Consider the following 16,425-nt stretch of genomic DNA (forward strand, 5'->3'; position numbering starts at 1 on the left):
CATTTTGGGCCAAAGTTGCAGCGGGAAGGGCCCAAATATCGTGCGCCATTGTAAAATTTCTATAGCCACGGACCATCGGATGTTGTTCCTAATGTATAGCAACGGATCGTTCAACGCAAAAGTAAAAAAATATAGCAACGGACCATCCATCGCTGTATTGGGTTTTAGCAACCGACCGTCCATCTCTAACCTTCAGCAACTGCAGTTAGTTGCTGATTAATGAATTTTAGCAACTGCAGTCAGTTGCTGATTAAAGGTTGTAGTGTAGTGCATGATCTTATGTCAACAACATATGTCTAGTAACCCAAGTCTGTAACAACTATATATACATTAACACAGATACGTGATGAGCCAAGATAGGCAATCACGGTTGCTGCACTTCTTTCAATATACTCATATTAAGATACTCTAGATCTTACCACACGAAATTTTTTCAAAAGAATTTATATTTTTAATATATTACTAAAATACCACTACTATATTATATATAATAAGTATAACCACATACTCTATGTATGCATGTATATTTAACATACATATCACCCTAGATGGTCTAGTATGATTATATACTTCGTCTATATACATTTCGTCCGGTCATATACACCTTAAATCTAGAGATATAGATATGAGAGTAACTACACGCGTGTGTAGAAAAAACGAAGTTGTTAGATAACTAAAAATCTCCATTTGTACTGTATTAATATAGAAGGATATAGAAAGATTGTTGAAGTGCCACGTTACCTAGAATGCTTTGAGTTGATAAATAAACGAGAAAATCATCTCCAATAATGTCTAAATGTCATTTTAATTTTTATTTATAGGCTGGTCATATATAATAATACCTGGAGCATGAGATAGGAGGATCATTGGATTAAACCAAACTATTTTACCCAAGACCAGTGGAAAAAAAGTCTGCCAGATGAATTCTTTTCATAACTCTACATATATATAGTGCCATGTCAATCAAATGGGAATGACGATGAGATTTGCTTACATGGCACCTCAATCAATTAATTAGTGAGAATGAAATCCTCGTTAGCAGGCGACGTTCCCCCGGACAAATGGCAGCAAGAAAGCGAGGGACCAGAGAGGCAAGCTGTAGAGATGCAGTCGCGGTAAACCAAATGAGAGGCCCTCAATTTCCACAGAATTCCTATGCATGCTATTGCCATTATTCCTGTGTTCCAAGCACCAAATTCTACAGATTTTTTTTTGTGTTGTTTTCACATAGTTGTTAATTTATTCATCTTTGCATCTCTACCTATATATCGCACTCCTACATTTATTTGCATGCATATGCATGATTCCGTTTTTTTTTTGTTTATATTCATTTGTTACACAAACATGCCCTTACCTACCAGCCGTGTGGTGCGCGCGGTGAGGACAGCAGAAAAAGAAAAAAAAGAAAGTCGTTGCAGTATGATCAACTGTAGCGGCCGGACAAGAGAACAACTGTTCCAGGGCATGACAATGCATGTGTTCCTGCTGGGCATCGACATTCGCTTCTACCACTGTTTTGTGAACAAGCCAACAACAATGCACGGACAACGTTTTTGTGATGAACAGAGTGGTAATTTAGTAAAACTCGTCCATTTAATTTAGTCAACAACTGATGCTTTGTTTCATCTCTCAAGACATTATTTAGGAACAGATTAATCAATAAAAAATATGTGTCTGAAATGCATGCATGCATGGTCATATGCTGCACAGCAACAGCTTGCACAATGTACAGTCTGTCCGTCCAAGCTGTCTGTTTCGTAGGCTGGAAGATGAGACCCCACATGCCAAACACCAACCGCACACCACAGTACTACTGCTACCCCATCCCATGCATGCATCAAGCTCCCATCCACATCACTCATCCATCCTCCCCTCCATATATTGGAAAAAATAAATAAAAACAAATTAAATATGTGTTCATGTCCATTTCGTTGGTTCACAGTAGTAGATCCCATCCATCCACAAAAAGTAATGCATAAAGATCAGAAAGAAGGATTATATTTGCAAGATCCAAGTGCGAATGAAGAAATAACTTGGTACTCGATCACAAGACACCATATATAATCCTATACACAATGCAACAATAATATCACCACTGCCTCTCACAATTGTAATCACTATATAATATTTAATCAAAACAGAAAAATAGCAGCAAAGAGGGAGGGGAAAATAAATAATAATAATAATAATAATAATAGAAAAAAAAGGAGAGAAAAAAAAACTTACTACTCAACTCCAAAATCTACCTAGTAGACGACTGACATAAACATGATCCATCCATCGTCCACACCTGTCCTGATCTTGAACTCAAATTGGATCATCTCATCACCTCAAATGTCCTAGCTGCTTCTTTGATCAATTTGCTTGTTTCAACAACGCATTGATGATGGCCACATACGTCGATCGGTCGGCGTCGGCGATCTCCTCCGGTGGTCCGGCGCACCGCGTAAGCTAGATTGATGGGATGATGCCAAGAAACGAAGAAGAGCCAGGTCGGTCGACGTGCTGTTGGATCATATATCAAAGCCTGTACTGTCGCCCAAGATCATTCATTCGCAAAGGCGCATACATAGCTAGCTTGAATTGAATGGGTTCGTTTGTTCACTGGAAGGTGTGGTGGCCGTCGGCCCACGGCCAGAACGGCGGCTGCTCGTCGACGGCGGCGCCGCACAGCAGGCTGCCAAAGGTGCCTCCTCCGCCACCCGGCGCCGCCGTGGCGGGGGGCGTGTCGGCGGCAGTGCCGTGGCCGAGCTCCATCTTGGGCGCCGGAGACGGGTGGCCGCCGCCGCTGTGCAGGAGCTGGTCGATGTCGGCGCGGGCGGTGGCGGAGGCGTAGAACGGTAGGCTGCCGCGGTAGCTGTTCATGGTGGGGCTGTCGTCGGCGGCCGGCGGCGGCGCCTGTGGAGGCCTGGAGATGTCGAGGTTGATCTCGGAGCTGTTCTCGCTGCGGTTGCTGCAGGACGCCTCCGTCTCTTTGACGTTGAGGTTGATGAGCTCCGACGCCGCCTCCTGATGCCTCCCTCCGCCGCCGCCGCCGCCTCCGCCTCCCTTGAGCGCCATGATCTGCACACGCCAATGAACCAGTTCACGCACATGAGGACATGGACAGAATGGGCCGGCCGGTGGGCTCAGCACGAAAGAGAGACGACGGTACGTGATTGGTAGATCGAGTGGCTAATCATGCTGCATGCACCACACATCACAAAGGGAGAGATGCATCATGGCATGGGTGGCCGACAGCAGGCGCAGGCGTTCATATGGCCGGCACCGATCCCGACACGCCCACTTTGTGCAGAGGACGCTGAAACCCACATGGATCCTATTCCCATGATCCTATCTATCTATATCTATCTATCTCGGCTACTAGCTACCTCTAGCTTGCCATGGTATGTTATGGAATCTATCTATATGGATCTGCAGAGCAGTCAGTCCTAATCCAGCCTGCTACACCATCATGCATCGATAGATCCCCAATCATGCATGCATTCTGACTGACAGCCAAGAACGAACGAACAGTAACCAAGATCGATCCATTCCAATCCATCAAGAACAGCATAATACTAATAGCCGTGGGGAGTTGCAGCTGACATTGATTGCCAGCTGCTGCTGTCTGCTGATCATCAAGATCTAACTAAGAGCGACAAGTAGATCTTGAATTCTATGATCGATCGAGATGCATGCATTTTGTGGGGAATAACAATAAACATAAGAAAATCATACGGAGTAGCTAGATCTTGATGCATGCATGGATGTGCATTGTTGTACCTCTGCCTGCAGCTTCTTGTTGTGGGACAGGAGTGTGTCGTTCTCGGCGCGTGCGGCGTCGAGCTGCCGGCGCAGCGCGTCGTAGTCCTTCTCCAGCTGCTTGGTCTTCCACCTGGCGCGGCGGTTCTGGAACCAGATGGCCACCTGGCGGGGCTGCAGCCCCAGCGCGCGGGCCAGCTGCGCCTTGCGCTCGGGCTCCAGCTTGTTGGCCACCTCGAAGCTGCGCTCCAGGGTGCGCACCTGCTCCACGCTCAGCCGCCGCTTCCGCTCGCCGCCGCACCCGCCGCCCGCCGCGGCGGACACCTCCTCGTCGTCCGACGCGACGCCTCCGCCGTCCTGCTGCTGCTGGGGCTCCGCCGCGTGCAGGTGGCTGTCGTCGCCGCCCATGCCGAGGCCGCCGGCCAGCATTGGCGGCGGCGCGGCCATGGCGCCGCCGAAGTCGTGGAGGAAGGGGCTGACGAGCGCCGGGGGAGGGGGAGCCAGGAGATGGTGGTCGTCATGGTGGTGTTGGTGGTGGTGGTGGTGGTGCTCCTGCTGCTGCTGGTGGTGGAGGGGCTGCTGCATTTGGAGGAGGAAGTTGGCGGGGAAGAAGGAGGGGGCCATGCCATTGGTGGCCATTGGCTTCATCACAGGAGCGAGAGGAGGAGCATGGGGAGGGAGTATATCATCAATCACAGCTAGCTAGCTGATTGACTCTGAGAAAGAGAGAGGTTGGTTGAGGGCGGCGAGTCTTTGACAGAGAGGCAGAGCTGGATGGAACCTGCTGCAACTGCAAGAGGGGAGCGAGCTTATGCAAAATATAACAACATTTTATTAAACAGATATTTTGTGGGGAACAAAATCGCTAGGCTGGTTTTGAGGCTGAGAATTATTCCAGCTAATTTAATTTATTGTTTGGAACAGTAGAACTTATGTACTGATTCTATGAGTCATTCAGCAGTATTTGTGTTTCATAATAAATCAGCAAACAATATTTTTTATCCATGGCTTAACAGGTTAGATGTTAATACAAATAAGCCTAATATTCCAGTTAAAAAACTTCCAGGACGAGCAGATCGAGCAGTGAAACTAATCCTTCTGGCGCGGCTTCATCTGACACGCATTGTGGTGGTGGTACTAGCTAGTGTAACGATGTTTTGCATCTCTCTGCTCCTGCCTGTACCAACCACGGACCACTGTTGTTGTACCACGACCATTTCCAGCACTCACCGCTGCGTACAGTAGCAGTACAGAGAATTGAAACGTCCAACGGTGCTTTTGTCATGTACGGTAGTAGGATTATTTTTACAATAACGACATTGTTATGTTATGGCAACATTTATTTATATAGAAACAACACTGAAGAAACAAGAAAACGTACACACATAGCTAGGTCGGTTGACCTCTCGCAGTTTCCATGTCATGGTAATATCCTTGTACTCCTAACCATGCAAGAGGGGCCCACATGACATACTTAGGGCACTCATAATGCAGACTTTATCATAGAATCTAAAGTTATTTATTACCTCAAACAATGTGGACTTAGAATCTAAATAAGACTTGGAGTCTTATTTTTTCTACTTTTTTCTTCAATAAATATGCTTTCACATCAGCAAAATACCACAAAGAATATGTAATTAATTGTTTTAGACTCTGTGATAGAGTTTTGTATTATGAGTGCCCTTATATCGGAGGGGCATGTGTGTACGTACATGCTACACGTATTCAGATCACTCGTGTGTGTGCATGCAGTGTGCAGATATAAATACACGTACTGCTGGTCCAGCTGCTCATTCTCTGACAGAGTAAATCCAGTGCACTGAACCCAGGATGTTCCAAATCCGAAGTCAGACGATTATTTTACCGTGCAAACACACAATCCCGCCGGCATTGACAACGACCACGACGACGATGATGTTGCAATCATAGGACGGATGACACTGTCACGGAAAAGCTTATCATTCTCTCAAATCCGCCTCGGGAAACCCAACTAACTAACCCAGCTTTATTTCTACTACTGCTAGCTGTTCCTTCTTCTACGACTAGTGCAATGAGAGCCTTATGATAGATGAGCTTGCTAAAATACTAGAGTACAAGCGACCTTTTGGTAGACTAATCTGGATCGGAAATCGTAAACTAAGCTAAAGACGTACGGTTAATTAAAAATAAGGCAGCATGATCCTTCCAAAGGCGTGGCCGGAGATTCTTGCATGTGTTCAGTTGGGGTTCCGGTGGTTGTTGCCGCCTGCACTTGCAATATTCTTGTGTATGCGCCATGCGGATGAGCGCCCCAAAGTTGCTGGCTGCCATGTGAGGGGCTGGGGAGCCAAAGATCGCTTCGGAGAACCTTCCATCTAGTTTATTCCCCTACGCGCAGCTCCATCACTTGCCACCCATCTCACTTACTTTATATTACTGCATTCCGAACCATGAGCCCATTCACTTGGCTGAAAAACCATGAATAAAAGTATTATTCGCTGACTTGTTAGAAGAGAAAAATACTATTGATGAATTGCTAACAGAGTCGACAAGCGAATAGGCTTAGCCGACAAACGAATAGGCTTAGTCATACGACTACGCCCAAGTTGTGTTGTAGGAGCAGTTATAATACAACACGCAGATATCAAGGAAGACTTTGGCTCCTTTTTTATGAATGTCCCGAAACATGTGTTTCATGAAGGGGAAGAGAAATATAGGATACAGTTACGAGAAAACCACAGTACCGCAGATTACAAAACTACAAAGCTAATTGTTAGCAACCTACGAGACACCACTCGGCATGTCATTTTATCAACTTGTTTATGGAAAAACTTGTCATCTGCCTATTGAGCTAGAACACAAGGCTCACTGCGCTATTACGAGATGGAATACGGATTTGGATATAGTAGGAATCAAAAGAAAGAGGCAACACTCCGAACTTGATGAATGGAGAGAGAAAGCTTATCATAATGCCCAGATTTACAAAGAAAGGACCAACAGATGGCATGACAAGAGAATCAAAAAGAAAAGTTTTGACCTAGGAGATAAGGTATCACTTTTTAATTGCAGGGTGAAATTATTCGGGCACAAAAAATTACAGAGTAAATGGGAAGGACCATACACGCTGATTAATGCGGCCTCACATGGAGCGGTAACACTTCAAAACAACGAAGGTACGTTATTCAAGATAAATGGACACCGCCTTAAAATCTTTTTAGAGCCCAATAAAAATTCAGAAGAAATAGATATTATTGATTTTATCTTTTTCATGATATTTAGGCCTGATATTTTAATTTTGTTTTTTCTTGCAAAAGTATAATTTTAGGATAATAAATAATATTAGAGAACATCAAAAAAAATTGGGCACGAGGCAAACCTAGGCTAGGTCGTCAGACCTGGAGGCTAGGGCAGCCAACCTAGGTGGGTCCTGTCTCACTGTCATTTTTTTCTGTTTTGTTTTGTTCGGTATATACTTCCAAAAATTCTTTATGCCAAGAATATTTGGGTTCCGTATGACACGATTAGCATTCGGGAGAGAGATCTGACCCTCGAATCAAGTTGACTCCTAGCTATAAATATAAGACCCCTACTAGCCTCCAATCTCATCCCATCAAAGCTCTCTTCTCATTCAGATTAGAAGCTCTCCTTCCCTTCAAAACCCCCCATGGCCGACAAGCAAATCATCATTCACGGGATAGACCTCAACCAGATCCCACTAGATGACTCCCTAGTCATCGTCCCAGTTCCTAATGCTTTGCCACTGGCCACTGTTCCTCCTAAGCTGCTAGCAACTGCTAAGCCACAAAGCTATGATAAAGCCTACTTTGCTCAAGTACAAAAGCCGACACTTCCATCTCCGTCAGAGCGTCTCCTTCTCAAGGATTCTCATTGAAGGGTGTTGACGGTCGATAACGTCAACTTTTATTATAACGTTAAACCTGAAGGAGAACATGAATACACACTAGTATAGGGTTTAAACTAACAATTTCCACGAGTTTTGTATATTCTGTATTTTTCAGGGTGAATTTCAGCAAAGCCGGAAAAAAAGGGACTCTAATGCAAATCAAACACAAAAACATATCCGCCACGGGAAATAGCGCGAGAGGAATCAAGAACACTCTACAAGACACCCAACGTGAGGGGGGAGCTAGCGGCCGCCAAGTGGGGCCGGCCGGCCCCACCATAGCGCCGGCCGACCCCCTACTCTAGGGTTTCACGCCTCCCTTCTAGAAGCTTCCTCCACCGCCTTTGAGGAGTCATCTCGGCCCTTGGTTAAGTTAGTTTGATCCGACGGCGCACGCGAATCTCACCGGACTATAAATACATGGGTAGACCCGCCTGGAAACACACCTCATTATTCATGAAGGCCTCAAGCCATCAAGCATCAAGCGCCTTCAAGTTCATCAAGAGTCTTCTAGTTCATATTTCTAGTTAGTTAGATTAGAAGTAGAGGAAATCTAGTTCTTCATCAGGATTTGGAGCCCCTGGCGTTGGTCTGGAGCGCAAGAGTTTGGTAATAGTTCTAGTTCTACTTTATAGTATTCCATTGTACATTAGGGAGACTTTATTCTTAATAGATTCATATGCTGTCATTGTCTACTTTGATTATATGTCTAGGATAGTTGGTTTGATCTTTGTCGACGAAAGCTGGTCGGCAGTCTACCTTGGGGTATACACGCGGTAGTAGTTTATCGGTAGACGGTGCGCAAACTACGAACTCGATGGTGACGCAAGACACAGACAAGCTTTTTATCCAGGTTCGGCCGCCGAGTTGGCGTAATACCTACGTCCTGCGTCTGGTTGTATTGATTTGTGTTGAGAGAATATGATCTGTATGACTTGTCCTCTAGGGGACCCCTGCCCCTCCTTATATATCCTGAAGGGACAGAGTTACAAGCAAAGTATCCTATTTGGTACAATATCTTGTAGCCTTGCGGTGCACGCCGACCAGTCGTGCGCCGCACGTCTTCATCCTGTGGGCCGAGCCACCTCTGATGGTGCGGCCCATATAGGCCAATGAGGGTATAGGGGTTTATACCCCCACAGCTAGTCCCCGAGCACCATGTATTGTGATGTAACACGCCGTCTTGAGCTTCTTCGATCAGTGAGGCTTGACGTCTTCAAATAAGCAAGAAAGTCGCCCAAACAGTTGCAACAGTATTTTGACCAACTCAAAAGACAGTTGATCAACATTAACATCGAAGAAACAGGTTGTTCGAAGAATGCATGGTACTCTAAATTTAAAAAGATTTCTTTCCTGGTGAAGTGTGCCCACTTTACTTTTTTGAAAAGTATAGATCTCAAAAAAGCAAGCATATTCACCGCAAGGTGAAGTGTGCCCACTTAGTCCCCGAGCCTGGTAGTAGGTGACGTAGGCACGTGGTGCCAGGGTCAAAAAAGTCTTCATATAAATTCTGAAACTGAGATGCATCGCCAGATGCATCGTACCGATGTAGTCCTCGAGCTTGCTGGAAGGCGAAGTATGAGCCTTATAGCAAGGTCTAAAAAATAAAATTACCCTTCAGTTGTATATGAGTCCAATTCATATGTAACTGAGAAGAACAGTCCCCAAGCTGTGGTTGGAGAGTGATCAAAGCAAGCCCCGAGCACAGCGCAGTGAGTGATTGATGAGTCTCCGAGCACGATCGGTAGTCAGCACAGTCCCCGAGCACGACATAGAGACTGATCGGCCAGTCCCCGAGCGTGGTTGGGAACGTAAACGTGCTCGGTGGTCGGCACAGTCCCCGAGCACGGCGTAGAGACTCGTAGACAAGTCCCCGAGCGTGGTTGGGAACGTAAACGTGCTCGGTGGTCGGCACAGTCTTCAAGCACAGCGTAGAGAGTAGTCGACAAGTCCCCGAGCGTGGTTGGGAACGTAAACGTGCTCGGTGGTCGGAGCAGTCCCCGGGCACAGCGTAGGGAATAGTCGACGAGTCCCCGAGCGTAGCTTGTCGCCTGGACCAAACTCCTGAAAAATAAATATAGAGAATAGGTAGTACATGATGTATAAATAAACTCTAGATAAAAAATCAGTACTGCGATAAGTTTTAGATTTTTTGTTATAAAATTAGCATGAGTAGTTAATTCATCCTAGAGCTTGTACCAGCTCTGGTCTAGCCAACAATCAGCATGAGGTGCGGAACCTAGACATGCGTGGGATTGCCAGCCTCGCCAGAGAGCTACTGCCGACCACCCGGAACGCAGAGGGCGGATCTCATGCACGTGTAGGGAGGAGTCGGAGACAGTACCGGCTCTGGAAAACTCGTGTAGGAGAAAAAACTAGTCGGCTAACCAAAAAGTTGTTTTTGAAGGATAATAAAAAATATTATGCCAAAAATAAATAAAATATTAGAAGTGTACTTATCTTTGGACGAAAGTCTGGTCGGTGGTGACAGAATTGTCTGGCCCTCGAGCTTTTTGACTTGTTGTCATGATGGTGGTCGCGGTTGTCGTAGCGCCGTTCTTCGCGGCGATTATTATTGTGACTGGTGGTCAGAGCAAGTAGGCCAAACAACTTGGTCGTTAGCCCGAGCAGGTCCATGTCGTCGATCTGCCTCTCTTTGTAGTAGGGAAGCAGGTGACGCATCGTCGGCGTGGTCGGAAACGTTGTTGGAGTAGTCGGAGTCGTAGCCAGCGTGGTTGAAGCCGCCGCCGACGTCGATGAAGAAGTGGTTGGCGCAGATCGGATCTACACCTCCTCCGTAGTCGTGGCGGTGAAGCTGTTGAAGCTGACGGTGAACGTGAAGTCGCCCGCCATGGCCACGAAGTCGGGAATGATGACCATCTTGTTCGTCGGGAGAGCTGTACGCACATCCCCTACCTGGCGCGCCACTGTCGACGAAAGCTGGTCGGCAGTCTACCTTGGGGTATACCCACGGTAGTAGTTTATCGGTAGACGGTGCGCAAACTACGAACTCGATGGTGACGCAAGACACGGACAAGATTTTTATCCAGGTTCGGCCGCCGAGTTGGCATAATACCTACGTCCTGCGTCTGGTTGTATTGATTTGTGTTGAGAGAATATGATCTGTATGACTTGTCCTCTAGGGGACCCCTGTCCCTCCTTATATATCCTGAAGGGACAGAGTTACAAGCAAAGTATCCTATTTGGTACAATATCTTGTAGCCTTGCGGTGCACGCCGACCAGTCGTGCGCCGCACGTCTTCATCCTGTGGGCCGAGCCACCTCTGATGGTGCGGCCCATATAGGCCCATGAGGGTATAGGGGTTTATACCCCCACAATCTTATTGAATTCATGTAATTGCTCGTATAGCGTTTACCTAATCGATCGTTGGGTAGATGATAGACAATATGTAGATGTGGTGTCTAGATATCTTGTTTATCTGCGAGTGCCCGCTGACGTGCCGGGTCGTGTGGTAGTCTGCGTAGGTGACAACTGCGTTGGTTCCTCTGTAGTCCACCCTCCGTACGTAGGGCTAGCACGGGCGCGGTCGCGAAGGAGGTGACGGTTGCGTCTTAAAACCCTCATTAGTTGATGTCTCTTTACATGTAATTATGATATAAGTTTGAGTTAACGATGATTTCTAGATGTAATTGCACTAATTGGAGTTATTCATTGGCGTAGTTATAGAATTACCTTAGATTCCACTCACTAGTTTATCCATTGGTTAACTATAATTATGACTAGTAGATGCTCTGATGATTATCCTTATTTATGATACTTGATGATTATGCTATCGCTATTATTGACCATTATTTATCTTGTGACCTCTGCCTATTATGAGTAGATTATAGGACTTAGATAATATGATTTATTCATTCTTATCAATATATTAGATATAGTTTAACCCTTAGCCTTCCCAGTGGTATAAATATAAATCGACAACCTGAATACTTCCCTAGGTAAAATGCTACAATAGTATAATTATCTGTCCGCTTGCAGAACCTATTTAGTTTATAATTATATTCATATATGTTATTTCTCTGTCTTTATAGTAGAACATGTGAATCTATATTAAATTCCTAGCAATATAATTAGGGATGACAACCTACATTTGTGCTTCGTAATGTTTGAGTGGTTTATTTCTATTTGACAAGTTAATAAAATACCGTGCATTTCTGGTGTTGTTACTAGGAGTATGGTTTATCTCTATTTTTAGTGATGACAGTAGTAAATGTCAACAAGGGTGCCAGTCATCAAGGTGCCAACCAATACCAAAAGCTGCTCCCACTAGGGAGAATGAGGTGCTTACCAGAGTGAAGACGGAGGGGCTTGGCCAAATCTTCTGTGCCAAGTACTCATGCCGTCATGTTGTCGAAGGAGTGTGCGCCAACCCATCCAAAGTCACGTTCCTATCACCTAAGGAGGCACCACAGATGGCACCACCATAGAAGAAGAGGAAACGCCAGCGGACGACAGTGTCATCACTTGAGCAAGAAATTCCTTAGCCAACTTGTAAAACCCATAGAACAAGATAATAAACTTCTTACGAAGTCGGTGACAACCAATGATAGGATAGATCTAGAGAAAATAGCGCGTAAGAAATTAGAATTCATGGTCGATAGCCTCGCTAGCGATATCCATGGTTACAAAATTCAGAATTAAAACTATAGACAGGTATGAACCAAACACACTCTATCTACATATATGTCGCTCCCTGTTTTAAATTAAATTATAAATTCTTTAATAAAATACTTTAAATATTAAATAAAATATTACTACTGTCATGACTTGAGGATAGAACCACATAACACTTTTCGTGGAAAGCCTTACTATTGTTGGGCACTTATTTTAGGGACCATGCGTCACTTAAGTTGTGAAATGTGAGATAGCAATGAAAGGATCAAGATGCCCAAGAGGGGGGGGGGTGAATTGGGCTTCTCTAAAAATTTAAGCAACCTATAAGCTCCAATTCAACCCCTTGTGCCTAGTGTGACTAGAGAGCTACCGGATAAAAGTTTTGCAACCTAGTTCCAATCCTATTCTAGGATGGCAATTCTAGGAATGTAAAAACACAAAGTAAATGCTAGAAAGTAAAGGAGTAGTGGAAGAAAGTGCTCGGTGATGTTTTGCCGAGGTATCGGAGATTCGCCACTCTCCACTAGTCCTCGTTGGAGCACCCGCGCAAGGGTCTTGCTCCCCCTTGGTCCGCGCAAGGACCAAGTGCTCTCTACGGGCTGATTCTTTAACACTCCGTCGCGGTGAATCGCCCAAAACCGCTGACAAGCTTGACACGAGCCACCCACAAGAACTCCGGGCAGTTTTCGTGCCTCCAATCACCATCAAACTGTCTAGGTGATGGCGATCACCAAGAGTAACAAGCAATGAACTCTCACTTGACCCAAACAAGGCACTAGAGAGTGGTGGATGCACACTTGACTCTTGGAATTCAACTAGAGAAGGATTCTCACAAGAAATCTCTCAAATCTCAATCCTCTCTAGTCTCTTGCTTCTCTCTTGCTCCACAAAGTGTTTCACAACTGTTCAAATGGGCAAGAGAGCTCCCTTGGACGAAGTGGAGGAGTATATATACCCCACGAAGTCCAAAGGTCGGCCAACCGTTTTACACTGAAAATGGGGTCACCAGACACTGGTTATGTTGCACCGGACGCTCAGCACCGAGCGTCTGGTGACCTCATAATGGCTAACTATACCTGTCTAATAGAGCACCGAACGCTACTTCCTAGCGTCCGGTGATACTGTCCGATGCTCGCAGGAACTTTACACCCTCCCTGAGTTTAGGACCGGACGCTACCCGGTGAGTCCGGTGCTAGCGTCCGGTGACCTTGGTCACGTTGAGGACCTCCCTGGGTTTAGGACCGGACGCTACCCAGTGCGTCCAGTGCTAGCGTCCGGTGCCTAACCCTAGGCACTCAGTCACTCTGACTGCTTACGACCTCACCGGACGCACTCACAGAGCGTCCGGTGCCATCTTAGGCACCCAAATTTCATCGAAACGTGACCGTTCCAAAATGAAGTTTGTTCCTCTCGATCTAAGGAATATCTCTGAGCTGCCTAGTGCTAGGTTTACCAAGTGTGCACCAGACCTAAACCTAAAGCCTTGCCTAAGTCAAGATACTAGATCAAAGCCCCTCTTAATAGTACGGTCAAAGGAAAACAAAGTCCTAAACTACTTTAAGTGCCCTTCTTCACCATATGGCACTTAGACCTAGTCTAGTCTTGACGATGTCCATCCATCCTTTGAAAACTGAAATGATTTCCACTATTAAATAGGCATGTACATCCCTGTTCATCGAGTACATATTACCATGACCTCACTAATGACTTTGCCTCTACAAAACACACATTAGTCACAGTAATCAACATTGTCATTAATCACCGAAATCCATTAGGGGCCTAGATGCTCTTTCAATCTCCCCCTTTTTGGTGATTGATGACCATGACCTGGAGTATGAAAGAAATGAGGTTTTCAAATGACTTGGTTTCTATAAGCATGAGACAATAAGAACACAAAGGGATTAGACATGCTTATATCAACCAAGTCTAGCATCCTGCATCCAAATATGTGAGATGAATACAACAGGATATAATAACATATGGCTCATAGAACATCAGAGTAAGAACACGGAAGCAAAAGAATATCAGGCAACCACATGACATAAAGATATCAAAGATAAGCATAAAGACATGTCTCACAACCAAAAGTATCTCACACAAATGCATAAAAGTAAACATGATGCATGGAGTAGCACACAAAATAATCAAAAGCAGCAAAAGCCCTCTCTAGCTCTAGCTTCCCCTAACTATCATACTCTCAACTCTCTCCCCATTTGGCATCAAGCGCCAAAAACCTAAGACGAAGGAGGTGGAGGCGAAGCAGGGGAGTCTCTCGACACGGCCTAAAACTAAGCTGCATCGTCTGATCCATAGGCCATCGACTCGGAGGAAGTAGAGTGACCCTCAGATGCTGCACGAACTGGAGAAGCTGTCCGGGTCTACTCGGGGGCCTCTGTAGCTATCACTGGCTGCGCTGGTGGCTCAAGTCCTGTTGAGGAAGCTGGCATGGACTCTGTAGCTGTGGCTAACATCTCTGGCACTATAGACGAGGGTGCAAGCTGCTCGGACGAAGCCACTGACGACGACAGACGCTCAGTAGTGGTGACTAGGAGCGTAAAAGCTACATGAGCCTGCTGAGGTGATGGCGTAGGGTCACCAGACAGAGCACTGTATGAAAAGCTGATGTGCTGTCCTGCCGACGAATCCAACACTAGCTGTGACGCTGTGGCTGACTCAGGAGTGAAGCCTGAGCGTAGCGGGGTAAACTGGGGCACCTGCCCAAAGCCAGAAGAAATAGCACCCTGAGAAACCTGGTGCTGAGGAGTCGAGAACGTCTGACTCGGAGCAGGGAGCTGAAGCGGCGGCTGAGACTGACTCGGCTGAGACACTGGAGTCGGGGGCCTGACTGAAGAAGTGCCTGGAAGCCGAATCTGAGGTAACTGAATCCCTGAAGCGGCCATAAGAGCGGCCATCATCACAGTCTGCTATGCCTGGAAGGCTAGCTGCTGCTCCTGAAAAGTCAAGAGCTGTCTCTGGAGCACGTCCTGCCTGGCCTGTATGGCTGCATTGATGGCAGCCTGGTCCCTGTCCCTCCTAGCCTAGTACTGAGATGCCCTCCGCTGATTGGCCCTCATCCCCTCAAGTATCGCTAACAAAGCTGGATCTATGGCACTGGAAGAACCTCCTGCCTCGTGGTCTTGCTGCCTCAGAGGAAGATCTGGCATTGGGAGACGATAATCATCGTTTGAGCTATCTAAAGCAAACTCGAACTCCTCCTCCGCCTCAGCATCTGCAAATGCTCCAATGGCTATGTCCTGCTCCTCCTCTATCTCGGGAACTACCCCTGAACTGCGGGTAGCCCTCGGTGAAGGTGGTGGCACCTAGCCACGTGGTGCTGGAGGAGGTGGTGGAGCTCTAAGGTCATGATGCGCTCTCAGCATTTGTCGGGGGTCGTAGTGTGGGAAAACTGTGTCAGAGTCTCTCAGCTCTCTCTGAAGGTGAGCTGGAAGAGGCTCAGGCCTAGCATGGAGAATAAGCAAGGTAATCCAGTGTGCATAAGGCAGCTGAAGGCGACCCCTGAAGCCCTCTCCAATCAAGCCTGGGCATTCGGGTTACCCGATTTTTTCGGGTCGGGTAATTCGGGTAATTCAAAATTTAGGTAATGAAAATTGTTACCCGATATTAGTCCCGAAAAATAGTACCCACAATTTCGAGTACCCGAATTTACCCGAATTTTCAAACAACAACACACTACACAAAAATTCAATAGCAATTTATATATAACTTCAGCAGCAATTTGTATAGAATTTCAATAGCATTTTGTAGAGAATAATATATTACTAGCACTTGTTCAAACAAAGAGAATTATGCTCTATTAAATTGATAAGTTCTAATATTTAACTAGCAACACATGATAAATACAAAGATATAAACAAATGTTTGGGTAATCCGGGTAGTTCGGGTACTGGGGGATATTACCCGAATTACCCAAACTAATTTCGGGTAATCAAAATCGCTATCCGAATTTAGGATCGGGTATCTCGGATTCGGGTAATTCGTCTGCGGGTTCGAGTAGTTCGGGTACGGGTAATGGGTATTAGGTAATTTGCCCAGGCTTATCTCCAATAGTGTCCTCTATCTCTGACACTATCAAATCCCACAAGTCAAACTGCCTCTGAGCAATCAGATGAGCTGTAAGCCACCGCTGAATCCTAGTGAAGCC

At 46.0% G+C, this 16,425-nt stretch overlaps 1 protein-coding gene across 1 annotated transcript; it reads right to left on the reverse strand.

The window, feature by feature from the left end:
- Window positions 1,970-4,559, reverse strand: LOC8067537 (homeobox-leucine zipper protein HOX23). The gene is made up of 2 exons (XM_002467229.2): window positions 3,766-4,559; window positions 1,970-3,063 (listed from the first exon to the last, which is right to left on the reverse strand). Exons 1-2 carry the CDS (start codon window positions 4,390-4,392, stop codon window positions 2,602-2,604), a joined length of 1,089 nt encoding a protein of 362 aa, XP_002467274.1. The 5' UTR covers window positions 4,393-4,559; the 3' UTR covers window positions 1,970-2,601.

This window comes from Sorghum bicolor, chromosome 1 (genome assembly GCF_000003195.3).
Source record: "Sorghum bicolor cultivar BTx623 chromosome 1, Sorghum_bicolor_NCBIv3, whole genome shotgun sequence".
Lineage (NCBI taxonomy): Eukaryota > Viridiplantae > Streptophyta > Magnoliopsida > Poales > Poaceae > Sorghum > Sorghum bicolor.